At 40.1% G+C, this 18,847-nt stretch overlaps 2 protein-coding genes across 5 annotated transcripts in view; one reads left to right on the top strand and one right to left on the bottom strand.

Annotated features, from left to right (window-relative positions):
* The window catches only part of LOC140197665 (coiled-coil domain-containing protein 17-like), a 41,086-nt gene extending 23,830 nt beyond the window's left edge, over nucleotides 1-17,256 (top strand). The window contains exons 8-13 of the mRNA XM_072257950.1: nucleotides 970-1,157; nucleotides 2,864-2,949; nucleotides 6,103-6,318; nucleotides 7,932-8,154; nucleotides 13,004-13,114; nucleotides 16,069-17,256. Of these exons, the coding sequence (XP_072114051.1) occupies nucleotides 970-1,157; nucleotides 2,864-2,949; nucleotides 6,103-6,318; nucleotides 7,932-8,154; nucleotides 13,004-13,114; nucleotides 16,069-16,242 (998 nt within the window). The 3' untranslated portion in view covers nucleotides 16,243-17,256. The remainder of the gene's footprint in view (nucleotides 1-969; nucleotides 1,158-2,863; nucleotides 2,950-6,102; nucleotides 6,319-7,931; nucleotides 8,155-13,003; nucleotides 13,115-16,068) is intronic.
* LOC140197666 (ciliary microtubule inner protein 2B-like) overlaps nucleotides 4,107-18,847 on the bottom strand; it is a 30,664-nt gene continuing 15,923 nt past the window's right edge. For 2 of the 4 annotated variants that reach the window (XM_072257952.1, XM_072257953.1), the window contains one exon: nucleotides 17,541-18,115. In XM_072257952.1, coding sequence (XP_072114053.1) covers nucleotides 18,057-18,115 — 59 coding nt within the window. In that variant the 3' untranslated portion in view covers nucleotides 17,541-18,056. Of the gene's footprint in view, nucleotides 4,186-5,199; nucleotides 5,303-17,540; nucleotides 18,116-18,847 lie in introns of those variants that run through there. The other 2 variants (XM_072257951.1, XM_072257954.1) reach the window with 2 other exon arrangements.

Genomic DNA, 18,847 nt, shown 5'->3' with positions numbered 1-18,847 from the left:
TCAACATTGTGTGGATCAGAGTGTTCCTGCTCCTGTCAGGAATGAGCTGAGCATCATGTAGCAACACATCTGACCTCCCATTCTAGCAATGAATCCGCCATAAGTCTTGCAGTGAGCTCAAATTTCACATCTTATGCACTTATATCTGTCCCCTCAGCTTCACCCCAGCCTTTGAATAAAATAAATGAAATCAGTAGTCTGGGTTAAAATGTACAGAGATGTATGTGTCTTACCTTTTTACTTATTTTAATTAATGTATGGGGTCCTTTTTTTATGTTAAATTTAAAATGGCTTCTTTGTTATGTTAAATGCTGAGAAACTCTGTAGCTAGGCAGTTGCTTGGGTTAATACAGACAGCAGGGTGCTATTAACCAATGGGTGTTCATGTATCGTCTTGTTTTCGGATGATAATGCTGTATCATATGACTGGGGACGGGGTTTTGGCAAGGAGTTGGAGGAGAGACGGGGAGGATGGCGGACGTGTGGAAAGGCTCCGGTCGATCACTTCGGGTGGTCCCGAGCCGTGAGTCAACAGGATTCGGGTGGTCGTCAGGAATCGATTGAGCTCCAACGGTTGCGCGCGAAGAACTTGGACTTTGATAAGTCTTGGCGCCTTTTTTTTTCATTACTTCCTTTTCTGTATCAAATTTATATTAATGTCATAGAATTAGTTATATCTATAAAGTGTACTTGGTAAAACGTACTGGATGTGCTGGCTGATGATTGATATTTGAGATTGATTCGGGGGGCAACCGACTCCATGGGAAGCGTTGAGGCAGGTGCTGGGTGGGATTTCCCCTGGGCATATACGTGCCAATATAACTGAGCATTACATTAATATGAACATAAATCAATTTAATATACTTTATTCAAATTAATTGTTACGCATTTCAATTTTTCTTTTTCTCAACCATTAATGTTATTTATAAGAAAAATAATAAGTTAAATGCTAAAACTTACTTTTTGTAGAAGGAGATGAGAAAGATCAAGTACAGATAACATGGAAAGACAATAACCAGAAAATGAAGGCTCTGAAAACAGAAATTGATCTTTTGAAACAAGATCTGGAGATTCAGCATCTTCAGCGCCATATGAGGAGCTCAAAGACTAGAGACCATCCTGCTGTTCCCCTTCCAACGCCTGCGCACCTGCCAGTGGTAAGATTGTGAACTGAATCCACATCTCGTACTGTTCCAGCAGCCTGAAGCCAGACAGACTGAATAATAGTTTCAGTCAATATAGGATTAATGTCATAAACTAAAATGAAAAGTCAGGGCTTTAGAAGGGGTAGAAGTAATAGCAATGTTCAAAAATGCATAGATGGATGTGGGATACTAGATTGGGAAGAGTAATGTGGTTACAGTTGTTTACTCCTGTGGATGCTATCTGCAAATTGCCAATCTGTGCAGCGGTATAACATCAGTGCACTTCTTTGTATGATGTCTTCACTCATTTGCTTAATGCCATCATTTAAATATCAATATTCTGAAATCACTTTGAAAATGACGCTATTGTATGTGAGTGTGTAGGGGCAGTTAGTGGATGATTAATGTGTGTGTGAGAGGCAGACAGTTATGAGTATGTGTGGGGAGATGGTGTGCTGCTGAGTTACGTGTATGTTGTTTCAAGTTCATGATCAATACTCTGAGTTATTGCTGAAGCACAGGTAACGGGAAGTTGCCTCAGATTGTCAGTGCAGGTCAAACAGAATGATAGCCTTCAGGAAGCGGAAGGTGGGCAGTGAGTACAAGCGTACATGAGGTTCGATTTTAATGGTAAAACGTTGGATCATCTTCCCTCTAGAGTTGTAAATCCATGAAAGTATGCTAATTTGGTGATTGATTTATGGAGCAAATTTGTTTAGTCCACAAGAGAGACTCTGAGATCTAGTACTTTAATTACCCATCCCTCTCCCATTCTGACCTCTCTGTGACCTCCTGAACTGTTCTAAGGACCAACATAAGCTTTGGAACAACCAACCCTCCTTTTCCCACTCGCACTCTGACCTCTCTGTCTAAGGACCAACATAAGCTTGAGGAAATCCACAGCCCCTTTCCCATCTTGTGCCTGGCCATGTCGCATCTTGCAGGACCCAATCTCATATTCTTCAGCTGTAGGTAATGCACCCTTTCTTGCTCTCCGTATCTAACCTTGACATTTGCCTGTCATCATTTACCTCCGTTTTTTTAGTAGGTATAGTCTAACCTGCTGGGCATGTCCCATAGTCCACACTCTTATCAATACGTTACACAGACCAACAATCTCAATATGTTCTTAACTCCTCCTTATTTATTGCATTAGCCCATCTGGTCTTACCCTATCAGAGATGTTCCTTTTTTTCTACTCATCCTTCTCCAGCTTTTCTACTTTCTTAAACTAATATTTCTCTTTCCCAGTTCCCATGAAAAGTCCTATACATGAAATACTAACTGTTTCTCTCTCCACGGACCCGACTTGCAGAGTGTGTGCAGCATTTTCTGTTTCTATTCCATTTTTGAAACAGTAGATTCTTATCGTCAGAAGGAATTAAATCAGTGTTTAACTTGGATAATGAGAAAATACAAGGAAATAAAATTAACGATCTCCAATTGAACAGTTGTTGGCAATATGTGAATGTTGTCTTCACAGTAAATCTCCATCAAGTCTTTGCTTTGATCTCTTGGTCATCTTTGACCTGGTTGTGCTGCTAGTTATGCATTAAATCATGCAGAGGAAAATTCTGTTTGCTGAAGTTATTCATTCAAATAATTGGATGTTTTTTCTATATAACTAGAAACATGTGATTCATGAAAGCACTTTACACGAAGGTAAAGTTGGGTGAGGGAAGTCTGTTACACCTCTTTTATATATTTCATTAATTCAGGAGGACATGAAGCCTCAAACTCCAGCTCTTGCTAAGCAGTTCCTGGATTCCAGTGAGGGATTTGGACCTGCTCCTTATGACCCAGTGTGAGTGCATGTGGGGACCTCTTGGCTTGTTATGAAGTTTCATAATTAGAAGAACTAATTTTACATGACATACAATGTATTTCCTCCTTTTAATTCAGATTTGGTTATGAATAAGATGTTGGTTTTCCTTTGTCTAACATAGTCTTGTTCTGAAAATTCTTTTTTTTAAAGGAGATTGGAAAACTAGGTTGTCTGTTGAAAATTGGTGAAGAGTGACAGGAATAATCCCAGTAGCAGTTTATATTAACCATTTCCCTTTGAGCAATAATTTCCTTCAATACACTGAGTAATGTCTCTTATGTTCACAGTACCTACCAGCATTGTACGATTTATTGCTCATCATTACTGTTTTACTCCTCTGGCAACCTCTGTAACATTTGGCCTGAATTTCTGCAGGAATTGTCCTGATCTCCCACCAGATTTTGTGGTATGCCTAGTGAAAATATTTGCTTTCATTGCAAAGCTCGAGTTGTGGAAGATCAGATGAAGCCTCTGGAACTCAAGCCTATTTATTAGTTGTACAGCATGGAAGCAGCGCCTTTGGCCACTGTGTCTATGCTGACCATCATGTTTATCTGCATTAGTCAAACTTGTGTGTACTAATTGCACAGCCCTCTATGCCCTGCTCATTCAAGTACCTGTCCAGATGCCTCTTAAATGTTAGTACAGTTCCTGCTTCCATCAGTACGCCAGAACACTGAGCTGCCAGTCCTGCCCACCTCTCAACCATGTTTTCATAATAGGGAGGAAACGTCGACTCAGACCACGGGAGGCCTGCGTCGGGCATTTTCATACCTTACAAGGCGCAGATTGGAAGTCTGTGTGGGGTGCCACTCCTCACACAGACTAGAGCAATGTGTGATTAAGTCCCTTGCTCAAGGACACAAACACACTGCCACAGCTAAGGCTCAAACTAGTGACCTTCAAATCACTAGACGAACACCTTAACCACTTGGCCATGTGCCCAACACAATTTTTTATAATAGCTAAAGTAATATTAAGTAATTCATTTTATTCCACCATTAATATGGACATGTAAATGTTTTACAATTATTTGAGTTCATGTCATATCTACAAATTTGTAACATTTCTAAACATTTCAGTCATTTGAAGAGAGTCCAGTCCCTGATTAGTTCTCCATGCTGTCTCAAAGTTGTCCCAAACTTGTGACTGGAATATGATTTCAGGGCCACAGATTGCTCCCTGCACTTCATCTGTACAGACATTATTGACAGCCTGCAATGACATCAAAAGTGATGTATGTGAATGTGTCCTAGGCATATCATCCCTAATCACTTTCCCAGCCAGGTTGCAGCCTTCGATAGGGTTGACCACATTTTCAACTCCAAACTTTCTCTGCTGCTCTTCACTGGTTTGGTCTGCACTTCCCAGGTCCATCTGTATTTTGCAGTCATTCCAGAAAATTGCCTGGAAAGCTTTGTAGAACATTACTGTACAGGAACAGTACTTCAGCTCACCATGTCTCTGCAGGTCATGATGCCAACTTAATTTGATCTCAGCTGCATGCACATTATCCATTCCCCTCCATTCATGTGTCTGTTTAAATGCTTGTTAGATGTTGCTTTCAAATCTGCTTACACCACCTCCCCTGGCAGTGTATTCCAGGCACCTACTGCTCTCTGTGTAATGAACTTGATTTCTAAGCTTTTCTCACACTCCTTTAAACTATCCCCCTCTTGCTTTAAACCTATGCCCTCTAATACTTAACATTTCCACTCGGGGAAAAAGACAGTGATTATCAACCCTATCTACACCCCTCATAATATGGTATGTTTCTACAAAGTCTCCCTTCAGCCTCTGACTCTGGGAAAAAAAGAATCCAAGTTATTTCAACCTTTCCACTATTCCCTAATTAAGACAATATCCTGGTGAATCTCCTTTGCACCCTCTCCAGAATCTCTACATCCTTCCTGCAATGATCCAATCAAATGTTTATACAGCTGCACCATGATTTCCAATCCTCTCTACTCATCACCCTGACTGATGAAGGCAAGAGTGTTGAAACCTTCTTTAACATTTTCCCCCTTCCTTTCCAGTCCTTAAGAAGTGTCTCAACCCAAAACATCATGCTGCCTGACCTGCTGAGTTCCTCCAGCATTTTCTGTGTGTTTCTTTATCACTTTGCCTACTTGTGATGCGACTTTCAGGGAGCTATGGACATTCCTTACCTGAGCCAGCGCTGTTCTTTCAATTCTTTAGTGCTATCCTTGACCGACCCTCACTTCTCACCTTTGAACTGCCCCTTTAGCACCAGTCAACTGTAAGTATCAGATTGCACGTGTGTGCCAGTGAAGCACCATCACTTCTTTGATCCTCACTTGTCTGACTTGACCTGGATGAAAAGAAATTTTCTCCTATAAACTATTGGAAAAATTGAAGCGAAGTTCTCCTATCCCTATCTCAATTCAGTAGCCAAGTAACATAATCAAAAGGTAAGAGATAAAAGCAGTACTAGGCCATTCAGGCCCTGAATTCCACTGAACCATATACTAATATTGTAGTGGTACTGATCTTTGTCCTTAGTACCACTTTCCAGCCCGATTGATTTCTTTCCACCACTTTCTAAAAATCTATCCAGCTCAAACTTTGAATATATCTAATAGCTTTGGCATCCACAATCATTGTCAGTGATTAAGGTCATTGGCAAACTTAATGTCCTGTTTAACTCAGATATGCCCATCTGATCACATATCCACACCCTCAAAACACTGTCTGATTCAATGTCAGCTGCTGAGACTAGGTCATTTGATGTGCTGTCAAAAATTTAACTGTAGGTTTGATAAGTTGGACCGAAGGGAGTGTTTTCACACTGTATTAACTATTCTGATATTTTCCTGGACAACTTTGCACTTCCATCTCTCTTAACGTAAAATATCCTAAACATTTTGGCCACAATGTAATTTGCACCACATCCTATTCACCATCAACTCCTGTGCTTCAAAGGTATATGTTTCTGGTAACCAAATGATACAAGTAATGTCAATTGATGGGGATTTTATCCCAAAGGGTTTAAATTAAATTTACTGTGAGAAGTAGGATTTGTAGTATGGTATTGCACCATTTTTTACTATTCTGGATAAGATAACGATAGTATAAGACTTGTAACAATCCTCTCTGTCTGATTTCTTCCAGAGCTGGTTTTGTGGTGTTCTATGATTTCTTGCTAGGGTTGGATCCTCTTTATCGGGTTAGCCGCCTGGTTGTGGGGCTATACCATGGCAAACAGGAGATGGGAGATCCTTCCCCACTTCCAGCTGCCTACTGTGATGTCAGCAACTCATCTTCCTATTTCTCAGACACCAGCGGGGGCAACGGCGCAATCCTGGCCGTCAAGCAAGTTGTCCCCAGGTGCTAATTGGTTATTAACTCCATATATAAGTAATAAATTTTGTGAAAGGACCAAACCATTTTAAGAACTGGTTGGGATCAAACTTTAAAATTATTCCATCATGACATCTTGATTTATCAAGTTTATTAAGGCCACTTAGCTCCTCGAGTCTGCACGGCCAAGTAATATGGCCATGGTTGATCTGTCCCAGGCCTCATCACTTTGCGCCAGTTCCCGTCACCCAATAAACTGATTGCCTAATTGATAATTTTATGGTTGGCTATTTGCTAGGGAGAATTGTATGCTGCTAAAATTTCAGTATCATGGAATAAGTAGAAAGCAGGGGAGTGGGGTCCATTCACTGAAGGATGATCAGGAAGGAGCTAAACTTCAGGGGTTACCTTGGTGATCTTAGAGGTTGAAATCTTGAATTGCAGTGTTTCAAAAATGAACAAACCTAGCAGTCTTTCTGTAACACTTGTTTGAAGGATAAATTTTCCAGTTTGCTTTCACTTCTTTCCCACTGAAAAAAAAACTTATTTTAGATAACTTTTTTTTCTAAACAAATTGTCCTAAAACCAAGGGGTGACACTGGTGAAATACTCCTGGGGTTCTGATAGTGCTTCCTGGCATTGGTTACTGGAGCTGAATATGAACCCCTTTGGTCTTAACAGCAGCAAGTTATTGTAATGAAAGCAACAACTTTACATGATCTTGAGTTGATTCAGACACTACAAACAGTGATATATTTTTACAGTGTGCCTGTTGGTAGAAATATGGTGGCTAACTTGAACTCAGCAATAACTCACAAACAGAATGTAATCACTGTTTGTTAGTCTGTATGATGTTAATTGGAGGGCAAAAGGTTGACCAGGACACTGGGAGACCTTTTCTGCATTTCTTTAAACAGCTAAACCTTTAGCTTTGACCAGAGAAAACAGATGGGTCCTGACTTAAAGCTCCTCTCACAGTCCACTCTTCCTCAGTAACTGAAGTACTTCCTCTGTTAATGTTATGTGCATAGATTTTAAAACACATCTCACATTTACAAGTAGCGCTGCCACAAGAAAGCAAAAATCGATCATTGAGGACTCCCACCAACCAGGTCATGCTCTCTTCTTGCTGATGCCATCCAAAAGGAGATACAGGAGTCTTGGGTCCCACACCACTACGTTCAGGAACAGTTATTACCCTTCAACCATCAGGCTTCTGAACCTCAACATTGAACTGATTCCACAACCAATGGACTCACTTTAAAGGACTCTCTAAAACTCACATTCTCATTATTTATATATGTATTTATTCATTGTATTTGCACAATTTGTCTTCTTTTGCACATTGGTTGTTGGTCCGTCTTTGTGTGTAGTTTTTCATTGATTCTATTGTAGTTCTTTGTATCTCCTGTGAATGCCCACAAGAAAATGAACCTCAGGGTGGTACATAGTACTTTGATAATAAATTAACTTTGAATTTTGAACTTTGAACTCAGTCAATACCAACACCTTAAATGCCAGGCTGATGCCTTGAGGACTAGGAGTAGGTTGTCCACTTGTCTGCTTATAGATAATGGATAAAAGGCTGAAGAGGAAATAAAAAGTGGTGCAGACTTATGTTGCTTCATGTTCCGTGGCAGGGTACGTCCATCTCCCAGCATCAGTCTTGTTGTGGAACTTCAGGCTTCTGGTGGCATTGATCCCTATGGACACGACATCAACCGACTTGTCTCACGAGGCTGGATCAAGGCAGATATTTTTGACAGTCAGAATTGTGTAATCAGTGGCCGATGGAAGGTTCCAGTTCGTGTTCTTCCAGTTATTCCATCCATGACCACGGGTGAACTGAATGGAGTGCCTCAGGTAAAGTAAACTGGACGGATGGTGGGAATAAACAGGGTGTATATGATGCAGGTGAGCAGTCAGATCTAACCAATTTTACATTAATAAACTGTGCAAGGGTTTGGACATGATGTTAGGAATTCATGTCAGTCAATGATTAATGACTACTTTGGATGAGTTAATGGCCCATGAGTTTAGAAACTTTAGGGTTTATATAACTGAGTTCTTTAAAATGGTTAAAGATTTGCTAAGAACTAATATAGGTAAACTGATTTGTCAGATTGGGGAATTCTAGAAGAAAGTATCTAAACTACTTAAATCAGGAAGATATTTTCTGAATAATCAGGTGTGTTCTCAAATTCCCTGCTTCAAAGGGCTCTAGATATCAGGGCCCTTTGAAAGTTGCGGGGCAGAATTTGACTCTGCTAATGAAAGCATTTGATTAGTAGAGGTTCAATTCAGACATCATCTATGAAATGAAGTTGAGAGCTGAATGGCTGACTTCTGATCCTATAAATCAGATCCAGTGTATTATGGACAGTTCATACAGTGGATTTAAACTTCCAGGTAAGTCACCTCTTGCTAAAAGGATGTCAAACAAGAGGACTGGAAGTAGTATTTCAACACTCATTGCAAGTGTGTATGGACTATGTAACATACCGTAGAGCTTTAGGCTTCATTGTTAGTGTTAATGACCATGAAGCAAAGTGTACCAAACATGTCGAAGATACTAAAATGGCTGGATATAAGAGCATTCTATTTAGTTTTGGTCAAAGAGTATAAAGTCATTCAAGAAGATGTAGAGAACAATAAACAAGATGAACTCTTACAAGGCAGAATACTCCAACATTTGAAATCTAAACTGTAAACAGAATGCTGGAAATATTGAACAGGTCAGACAGTACCTGTGGAAAAGGAAAAGGTGACTTTTCCACTTGGGAAGCATTTTCCTGTGTTCAAGTATGGCTTTAGATTTTAATAATTTTGGATGTTGATCATTGTCCTACACTTGGACAACTGGAGCAAGCAATAATTTTGCTGTTTCCATTTCACCTCCTCCGGGTCTGTGTCTAATATTTTGTCTTTTCCCTATCCTTGTTGCTTTGTTCCTTCTTCCCTTTTTCCATTCAATTCCTTATGCCTTCCACACTATCACAGCCCTTCTTATCTATTCCTCCTTCATTTTTCCTTCCTCTCTTCCTTATTTCCTCCTTGCTCTCCTTTCCCATCTTTGCACTTGTCTTTTTGTTTCAACTTTAGTTAAGTCAATGACACGAGATATTAACTTAATATTTTTTCTTCGCTGAAGCTTCCTGAGTGACTGAATGTTTGCAGGAATTTTTTTTTTTCTGATCATTTAAGAATAAACTCCAAGAGATAAAGTTACTCTTTTCTGAAAAATACAAGTTAGGGAAATGATATTTTAGAAAAAAGGATGGAACCACTGTTTGTTTCTTTGTGTATTTGAGATAAATGGGAATAACTGTATGACTATAAGACATGGGATTAGAATTATGTCATCTGGCCCATCGAGGCTGCTCCACCATTCAATTATGGCTAATCCTTTTTTCCCCACTTCAGCCCTACTCCTCGGCCTTCTCCCCGTAACCTTTGCTGCCGTGTCCAATCAAGAACCTGTCAACCTGTACCTTAAATACACCCAATGACTGGCCGCCATAGCTGCCTGCGGCAACAAATTTCACAGATTCACCACCATCTGGCCAAAGAAATTTCTGCAGATCTCTGTTTTAAATAGATGCCTCTCTATCCTGAGCCTGAGCCCTCTTGTCCTAGGCTCCCCCACCACAGGAAACATCCTTTCCATATCCACTTGGTCTAGGCCTTTCAACATTCAAAAGGTTTCAATGAGATTCACCCTCATCCTTCTAAGTTCCATCCAGTACAGACCCAGAGCCTCTTATGATAACTCTTTCATTCCTGGAATCATCCTTGTGAACCTCCTCTGAAGCCTCTCCAATGCCAGTGTGGTAAACCATGTATATAGGTTGTAACTGCGTTACCTGTCCGGACATGCCTGGACACGCCCCACTGCTGACTGCTCCTGTGGCTCCTGCCACAGGCCCCTGAATAAAGGTGATTGTGTCACTGCTCCTCCCACAGTCCAGGACAGACATACAGCATGGACGTGGATCCATTTCTTAAAATTACTGTTAATGAAATTGATGCACTATCAATTACTCCAAAAGACTGAAAGTAGAGTAAATACTGAAAGGCTTTTATTAACAGTAAAATGGATCCATGTTGGATCCATGTCCATGCTGTATGTTTGTCCTGGACTGAGGGAGGAGCAGTGACACAATCGGCTTTATTCAGGGGTCTGTGGGAGGAGCCACAGGAGCAGTCAGCAGAGGGGCGTGTCCAGGCAGGTAACCCAGTTACAACCTATATACATGGTTTACCAAAGCCAGCACATCTCTTCTAAGATGAGAGGCCCAAAACTGTTCACAATACTCAAGGTGAGACCCCACCAGTGCCTTATAAAACCTCAACATCACATCCCTGCTCTTGTATTCTAGACCTCTTGAAATGAATGCTAACATTGGCATTTTCCTTCCTCACTACTGACTCTGCCTGCAAGTTAACCTTTAGGGTGTTCTGCACAAGGACTTGCAGGTCCCTTTGCATCTCAGAATTTTGGATTTTTCTCCCCATTTAGAAAATAGTCTGCACATTTATTTCTACTACCAAAGTGCATGACCATGCATTTTCCAACATTTTATTTCATTGTATTCTTCCCGCTAATTTTTTGCTTTGTTGTATGCCCTCTTTTGCTTTTGCATTAGCTTTGACTTCCCTTGTCAGCTATGGTTGTACTGTTTTGCCATTTGAGTATTTCTTTGTTTCTGGAATACATCTATCCTTCATGTTCTTCATTTTTCACAGAAACTCACACTATTGCTGCTCTGCTATAATCCCTGCCAGCAGCTCCTTCCAATTTAATTTGACCAACACCTCTATCATGCAATTGTAGTTTCCTTTACTTCACTGAAAAACTGCTACATCAGACTTTACTTTCTTCCTATCAGATTTCAAGTTGAACTCAATCATATTGTGATCACTGCCTCCTAAAGGTTCTTTTACCTTCAGCTCCCTAATCACCTCCAGTTCATTACACAACACCCAATCTAGTATAGCTGACCCCCAGTAGGCTCAATGACAAGCTGCTCTAAAAGCCATCTTGTAAGCGTTCGACAAATTCACACTCTTGACATCCATTACCAACCAGATTTTCTCAATCGATCTGCATGTTGAAATCTCCCATAACTATCTAACACGCCTTTTCTATTTCCCATTGTAATCTGTGGTCCACATCCCAGCTACTGTTGGGAGGTTTGTATATAACCGCCATCAGAGTCCTTTTACCTTTGCAGTTCAACTCACAAGGATTCAACATCTTCCGATCCTATGTCACATTTTCTACTGATTTGATGCCATTCTTTACCAGCAGAGTCATGCCACCCCCTCTGCCTACCTTCCTATCCCTCTGATACAATGTGTAACCTTGGACATTCAGCTCCCAACTATAACCATCCTTCAGCCACAATTCAGTGATGGGCACAACATCATACCTGACAATCCGTAATAGTGCAACAAGATCATCCACCTTATTTCTTATACTCTGTGCATTGAGATATAACACTTTGAGTACTGTATTTGCTACCCTTTATGATCCTACATCCCTAATGCACTGATACTGTCCCTGCTGGCTGCAATCTTGTTCTATCATCTGCTTGCCCTTCCTGACAGTCTGACTGCATGCTATCTTTGCTTACTAACCCTCCGTACTATCCTGAGTCCCTTCATTCTGGTTCCCACCCCACCTACCAAATTAGATTAAACCCTCGCCAACAGCTCTAACAAACCTGGTAGAATGGTAGAAGTTGAAGCTGTATCTGTTGAATTGGGAAGGAAAATAAATTGGATGTCAGAAGCCACTTCTTTCTAGAGAATGTTATCGTTGTGGTACAGAGTTGCTATGATGCTTCTTGCATGAATTGCCAAGCTGCTGCAAGATGATGCTTTTAGTTCTAGCACTGATATTGCTGATACAGTACTCTGGTTTTTGGCTCTCTATCCTTCAGCACTTTCCCCAAGTGTCCTATAGAAATGGAAAGAATTTTCTGAAGTGACTGATAAGCTGTTACAGAATTTTACTTTAATGCATTGATGCGGATGTGTGAGGTTTCTCATAGTCTCACCATGGGACAATGCGTATGTGACCTCAGTCATCACTGACCCTGCTCTTGCAATGAACAAACAGCAACGGTACAAGTCACCTGTGTGTGTGTGTGTGTGTGTGTGTGTGTGTGTGTGTGTGTGTGTCCACTCTGGTTGACTAGCCACAGGTGCTGAAGCAATAGCTATTTGACTATTTACACCAGCACATGATTTTATCTCATCCATCCTTGTGTGAATTGTGTCTGGTGTTGTTACCTATGAGGCAATGTCTATCATTAGGTCAAATTGGTAATGGCAAAGGAAGGCAAAGGACTTCCAGTACTGCTGAAACTTTATTTTGCCCCTAAGAAAGGCTGTGGAATCATTTTACATCTAGGTTTTTGTTGAATACAGGAACCTACTAAGAGAAATTAAAGTCACAGCTGTTACTTTGAAGTTACTTCAGTTAAAAATGAAATTCCCTTTGTTCAATGGTTTGGACTAATCTTTGAATGAGCACAGGAAGTTTTTTTTGTTTATTAAAACAACAATTTAATAATTGAAATTAAACTTAGCCTGCAGTGAGGCTTGCGTGAGGACTTATCCTATAGATTCAGACTTATTTTGGCAAAGTTTATTAAAATTGATACAGTATTTTCCTTTTTTATGTTTTAATTTTCCTGTTTTATAGTTGGGAAATGCAGAGTTATATTTTCGTTTAGTCAATGCAAGGGATGCCAATGTCCAGACACTTGCTGCTATCGATCCCAACAATGCCAGACTGTATAAATACCCACCACTGGTAGGTACCATTTCTTCCAAATTCTAATCTTTAGTCTGTCCATTGGATTATCTGGATGATTACATTTGGAGGGTAGGAAACACTGGAAATTGCTGGCCACCGAACATTCACTATTGTTTAAGAGCAGAGATTTCTTTCTTATCTCTGTCTTAAATGTATGGCCAATTAACCTCTGCCATCTGATCTATTAGAGAGTGAAACGTGATGTGAGGGAATAGCAACGTCAGAGCAGAGGTTTAATGTCACCTGAAGAATGTTACTTACCTTTACCACAGATAAATTAAAAAGAACAATTATAATGGGATATTGTACGAATGGTGTAAATGCACAGCTGACGGATTGGATTGACTTGGTGGGCTGAAGTATCTGTTTCCATGTTTATTACAAAATGCTTCTGTCTCAAGTAAATATCTAAGCTGGTTTTGAATATACTAGTAATAACCCACTTGTCCACACTGGTAACATTGTATGATATCAGTATGCATAAATGAAATATGAAGGATATATTTAATCTAATTCAAATAAGAATTTCGTAAGCAAAAAGCAGATGTGTAAATCTGAAATAAAAATAAAAGAATGAAAATTCCAGCATGCCAGGCAACATTCACGACATGGTTATCTGTTTGGATTGATGACCAAAAGTACTCATCCTTCCCTGAGGTTTATTTTGGAAGTATTCTACCTATTTATTTGGTCCCAGATTTGTTGGGCTGTAGTTATGTATTCAGTATACCCAAACATGGAAAGAGAAATTGTCCAGAGTTTCAGTCCATCCAGTAGTCTAGATCTGACTCTAGGATGGCTTTCTGCTTCTTGCTCTTTCAGTGATATCACATGGAAGTACATACTGCACGTTGCTGTTATTCTGTGGTTCCAAGGGCAAATAGAACTTATTAGGACTAGCTAGCAAGAATCATTGCCAAGCTATTGTTGCTTGATGCTGACAAGGGCGCTGCTTTCCAGTTGGAATGACTCACTTCATCTGTCTAGACACTTGGCTCAGGATTTCTCTCTGAAATCTTTCTGTTTCCTCATTTCTTTTCTTTAAAATTATCTTTATATTATGCCTTTATTATTAAATTCTTGTGAGCACCTGTCTTAAAGGTCTGTTAGTCCTTGTGCCAATTTTTTTTGGCTGATCTCTCTGTTCTGAAATACTTTGCAAGAGGTTCTGCTAAATCACGTTGTCAAGGGTAAGAAATAAAAACAGGACTAGGCCATTCTGCTACTTCTGCCTGCTCTTTCATTCAATGAGATCATTTACCTCAGTGGCACTCTCCTGACCAACCTCATCCTCCATGTTTCCAGTTGGGATTACAAATCCTACAATCTCTGTCCTGAATGTACTTAGTGTCTGAGCCTCCAAATGTTCACCACTCTCTGAGAGAAGAAATTTCTTAACTCCGTCCTAAATGCACAACCGATTATTTTGAGATTCTGATCCCTTTTTCTAGACTCCCCAGCCAAGAGAAACATCAACTCTGCATCTACCATATCCAGCTCTAAGAATTTTGTATAAATCATTAAGACCTCCTATTTTTCCTCTAACTCGAGAGAGTGTTAACCCCAGTTTGCTTATGTTAAATCTATATTTCAGGAATCACTCTGGTAATCCTCTGTTGCGCTTCCTCTGTCACGAGCATTTCCTTAGGTTGAGTCCAGAACTGTGTATGGTATTCCTGACTGGATAACACCACCACCCTCTATAAATAAGGCATCTCCAGCTCTCAAATCCTCTTGAAATACAGGCTTGATCATTTTGTGTTTCCAACTGATTGCTGTACCAGCATGTTAAACTTTCAGTTATTCATGTACACAGACCCCCAGGGCCCTCTGAAAAGCAACAAGATTACAACCACTTAAAAAGAAACCTCCTGCCTTTCTCCTTCCTCTGTCTATGTGATTGCCCTCACATTTTTCTCGTTTTATTCCACGAGACCAAAGCTCTTCCCCAGAGCATGAGAGAATGATGGGAGATTTGATAGAGGTATACAAAATTGTGAAGTGTATAGGTAGGGTAAATGCAAGCAGGCACTTTTCACTGAGGTTGAGTGAGACTTGAAGTAGAGGACATGGTTTACGGGTGAAAGGTGAAATGTTGAGAGAGAACTTCTCCATTGAGACGGAGCTGAGAGTGGAACGAGCTGCCAGCAGAAGTGCTGAATGCAGGTTTGATTTCAACATTGAGGAAAAATTTGTATAGGTACATGAATGAGAATGTCAAAGGCCATGGTCCAGGTGCAGGTCTACAGGACTAGGCAGATTAATAATTTGGCACAGACTAGATGTGCAGAAGGGCTTGTTTCTGTGCTGTAGTGTTCTATGACTCTGTATTTTCACCCGTCTTTTAACCTGACTACGTCACCCTGAAGCCCCATTCTCAAGGATCACATCTGTCAGCTTTGTTGTTTTGCATGTCAAAGACGAAAGAAATATTGGTTCTGTATTGGACTGACACTAACTGCTGCACTGACTGAGACCAGCGAGTGAGAGCCACTTGGCTCTTTAGAAAGTAGGAATTGTGAGGCGATCTTCATGTGATGTTTTAATGGTTCTGTCTGAATATCTGCCTACAGTGTCATTAAATTTTCAGTTTGACAATAATAATGAAAGGGTCACAGAGAGAAAAGGCACCATCAGAGTAAAGAGGAGCAAAATGACTTGGCTTAATTGTATAATATCAATAATTTAACTGATAATTTCGTTGTGGCCTTTACCATTTGTAATGTAACAGTGTTGTCTTTGGAGAAGCTTCTAATTCAGAGTAGGTAATATTAGATTCTCTGACATGTGTACAATGCCTCACTTTAGGATTGCTCTGGACTGGGTGCCCTGTAAATGTCAATGCTACAATTTGATCATAAACAAAAACCACAAATGGATGGATCATAATTTTAACAGGTATAGTGAGAATGGTGGTTACTCAAATCAAATGTATCCTGTTTTTTTTTCAGGCTGCAGTACGCACTATTATCCCCATTGATGGTCCATTTGCATCCTATCATCCACCTAACCATCACACAACAATGCAGCTGATCTACCCTACTTTTGGAGAGAGCGTGGACCCTCCTCCTCCCTCTGCTGACTCTGTGGTCCTCCATTACTCTACCTCTGCTCGAACTCAATAAGGATAGACAATAGCTTGAAAAAGCTACATTCGGATATGTACAACACTGTTTAATTTAGCTGAATGGCATAAGGAAGAAAATTCTGGAAAATGAGTATTTTGATTAGTAAGTGCCACTGACAAGATTTCTTGGTGAATTAGAAATTTTCTTGATGTATGAACTACCACCCAACAAATATGGTCTATGTGCAAGGCTCTTAGTGTCATATCACACCCATATTTACTGTTTGCATCGTTGGAACAAGGAAGTAAGCCAGAGAAACAAGAATGAACCAATTTATTCAGAAGGTCTTTCAATTGGTCTTTGTTTTATATGACCTCTCCCTTTCACACCGTTTGCATCCCTCTGCCATAAGGCGATATGTAGAGCAGCTGGGTAGAGCTCCAGACTTGCTAACTGTCATTTACCCTGTTAGCAATAAGGTCATGAACACTGATGCTCCCATCTCCCAGCTAATGAATGGTCATTTAGAAGAAATGCCATAAGACAGCCCCATTAAACAAAATCAGAACAAGCTTAATTCAAGAAAGTCCACAAATACACATGCAAGGAACACAGAAGCAAAATTAATATTTACAACTTGGAAAAATACTAGCAATTCTTTTGAATAATCTTCAAGCTTGAGAATGAGACACATTATCACTAGAATCAGTGTGGGTTGACAAAGGTAGGTGCAACAGGTGACCAGACATCTTCCTGTCTAGAACATAGACTTCCATATGGTGGCCAGAATGGAAGTGTTTGGGTAGTTCTAATATGAATCACACCTGAAGCCCTGCACTGTTATTGTAAATCTGCTTCAACCACATTCATAATTTCCATTGTACTACTCTTCTCCACTCAGTGACTTTTGCTGAACAAATAATAAATTTTCATCAAGTAACAACCTCCATTCACTGCATTTTGCTGTCAGAATCACTGATCTTTGTCCTGTGAGGATTAAATTTTAAATAGAATCTATCAATATTACTTGTGGTGGAATGATGCTTTTGAGAGCTGACGTGAGAATATGTTTTGTTAGACGGTGATTGGTTAGTTTCACAGTAGAGGTCCAATGTTATGCTCTCCTCTTCCAAAGTAAAGAACTCAGATTAAATTCCAATGAAATGTGGATGCTAACAATGTGAATTAAAAACAGAAAATGTTGAAATCACACTACAGGTCTCACAGCATTTGTGATGGATTTTTGACCTGAATATCCCTCTCTTCCTCTCCCCCCCACCCACTCCGCTGTAGGATTTTGACACAAATCGTCAAAATTTCCCTCTCCCCCCGCCCCCCCCCACAGATGCTGCTTGACTCACTGAGCTCCCCCAGAAGATTGTTTCTTCTTCCAAATACCAGTCTCTGAAGCTTCTGGTTTGTGTGAAGTGGTCATAATTTTAAAACTATTTACACTTAATGGCAGCTACTTAAGAGACATGTATATTTCTTCTGTAAGGAAAGCATCCTGGTTTTGTCTACATCAGCCATTCTTGGCAACCCTCTGTTTGAAAGAGTAAAGTTTGAAGAGGAGGTTAACCACACCTTCACAAGCTCCTTAACGTATCAGCCCACCCACTGGTGTTCCAGGTTAAAAAAATCTTATTACAACATCCTATCTATCCTTTACCTGGAGCAAGCAGCTTCAGTTCACCTTGTAAGGTGGTTCCTTCTTTCAAAAATATAATTCATTCATATCTTCAATAAATGCAATTAGAATCATTCACAATAGAACTGGCACCTCAGCCCAATTGGTCCATGCTAACACATCTATCTTGACATTCATCCTACCATCATTACATTCTCTTGCACTGTATCAGCATGTTTCTTGCTTATACAATACAACCATGAAGCATTTGAAAGGTTGTTTCACAGGACCCAGTCGTAGGACCTAGACGTACAAGAACACATGAAAAAAGATGGAAAATTAGTTGGCTTAATTATGTAATATCAATAATTTAAATGATACTTCTGTTGTGGCCTCCACCATTTATAATGTTAACAATATTGCCTTTGGAGATGCTTTGTGAAGTGTTGTGGAACAAAGGGTCCTAGATGTGCAAGTACATCACAAGTAGACAGGATGTTGAAGGAAGTGATGAACTGACCTTCATCGGTTGAGGCACTGAATATGAGAGCTGGGAAGTTATGCTGCAGTTGTACAAGACATTAGTGACGTTGTATTTGGCAAATGGTGTACAGTTTTGGTACACCATTTCCTGTTACAGGAAAGGCATCATTAAGCTGGAAAGAGCGCAAAGGAGATTTACAAGAATGTTGCCAGGACCCGGGATCATAAGTTATAGGGAGAGTTTGGACAGGCTGTGACTTTATTTTTTGGAATGTAGGAGACAAAGCGGTGACTTTAGTGAGGTGTATAAAATCACAAGGAGCAGGGATAGGGTGAATGCACACTCTTTCCCAGGGAAAAGGCACCTTAAATTGGAGGGCAGAGGTTTAAGGTGAGAAAGGAAAGATTTAAGAAGGACCTGAGGGGCCATTTCTTTAAACAAAAAATGGTGCATGCATGATGTGAGCTGTTTTTGAGGTGGGCACAATAGCAACATTTAAAAGACAGCTGCCTTTGGAGATGTATATGAGGGGAAAGGTTCACAGGGATATG

Source organism: Mobula birostris, chromosome 5 (assembly GCF_030028105.1).
Source record: "Mobula birostris isolate sMobBir1 chromosome 5, sMobBir1.hap1, whole genome shotgun sequence".
Classification (NCBI taxonomy): Eukaryota; Metazoa; Chordata; class Chondrichthyes; order Myliobatiformes; family Myliobatidae; genus Mobula; species Mobula birostris.
Note: the sequence above shows the minus strand (reverse complement) of the source record. Positions and strands in the feature narration are given on the sequence as shown.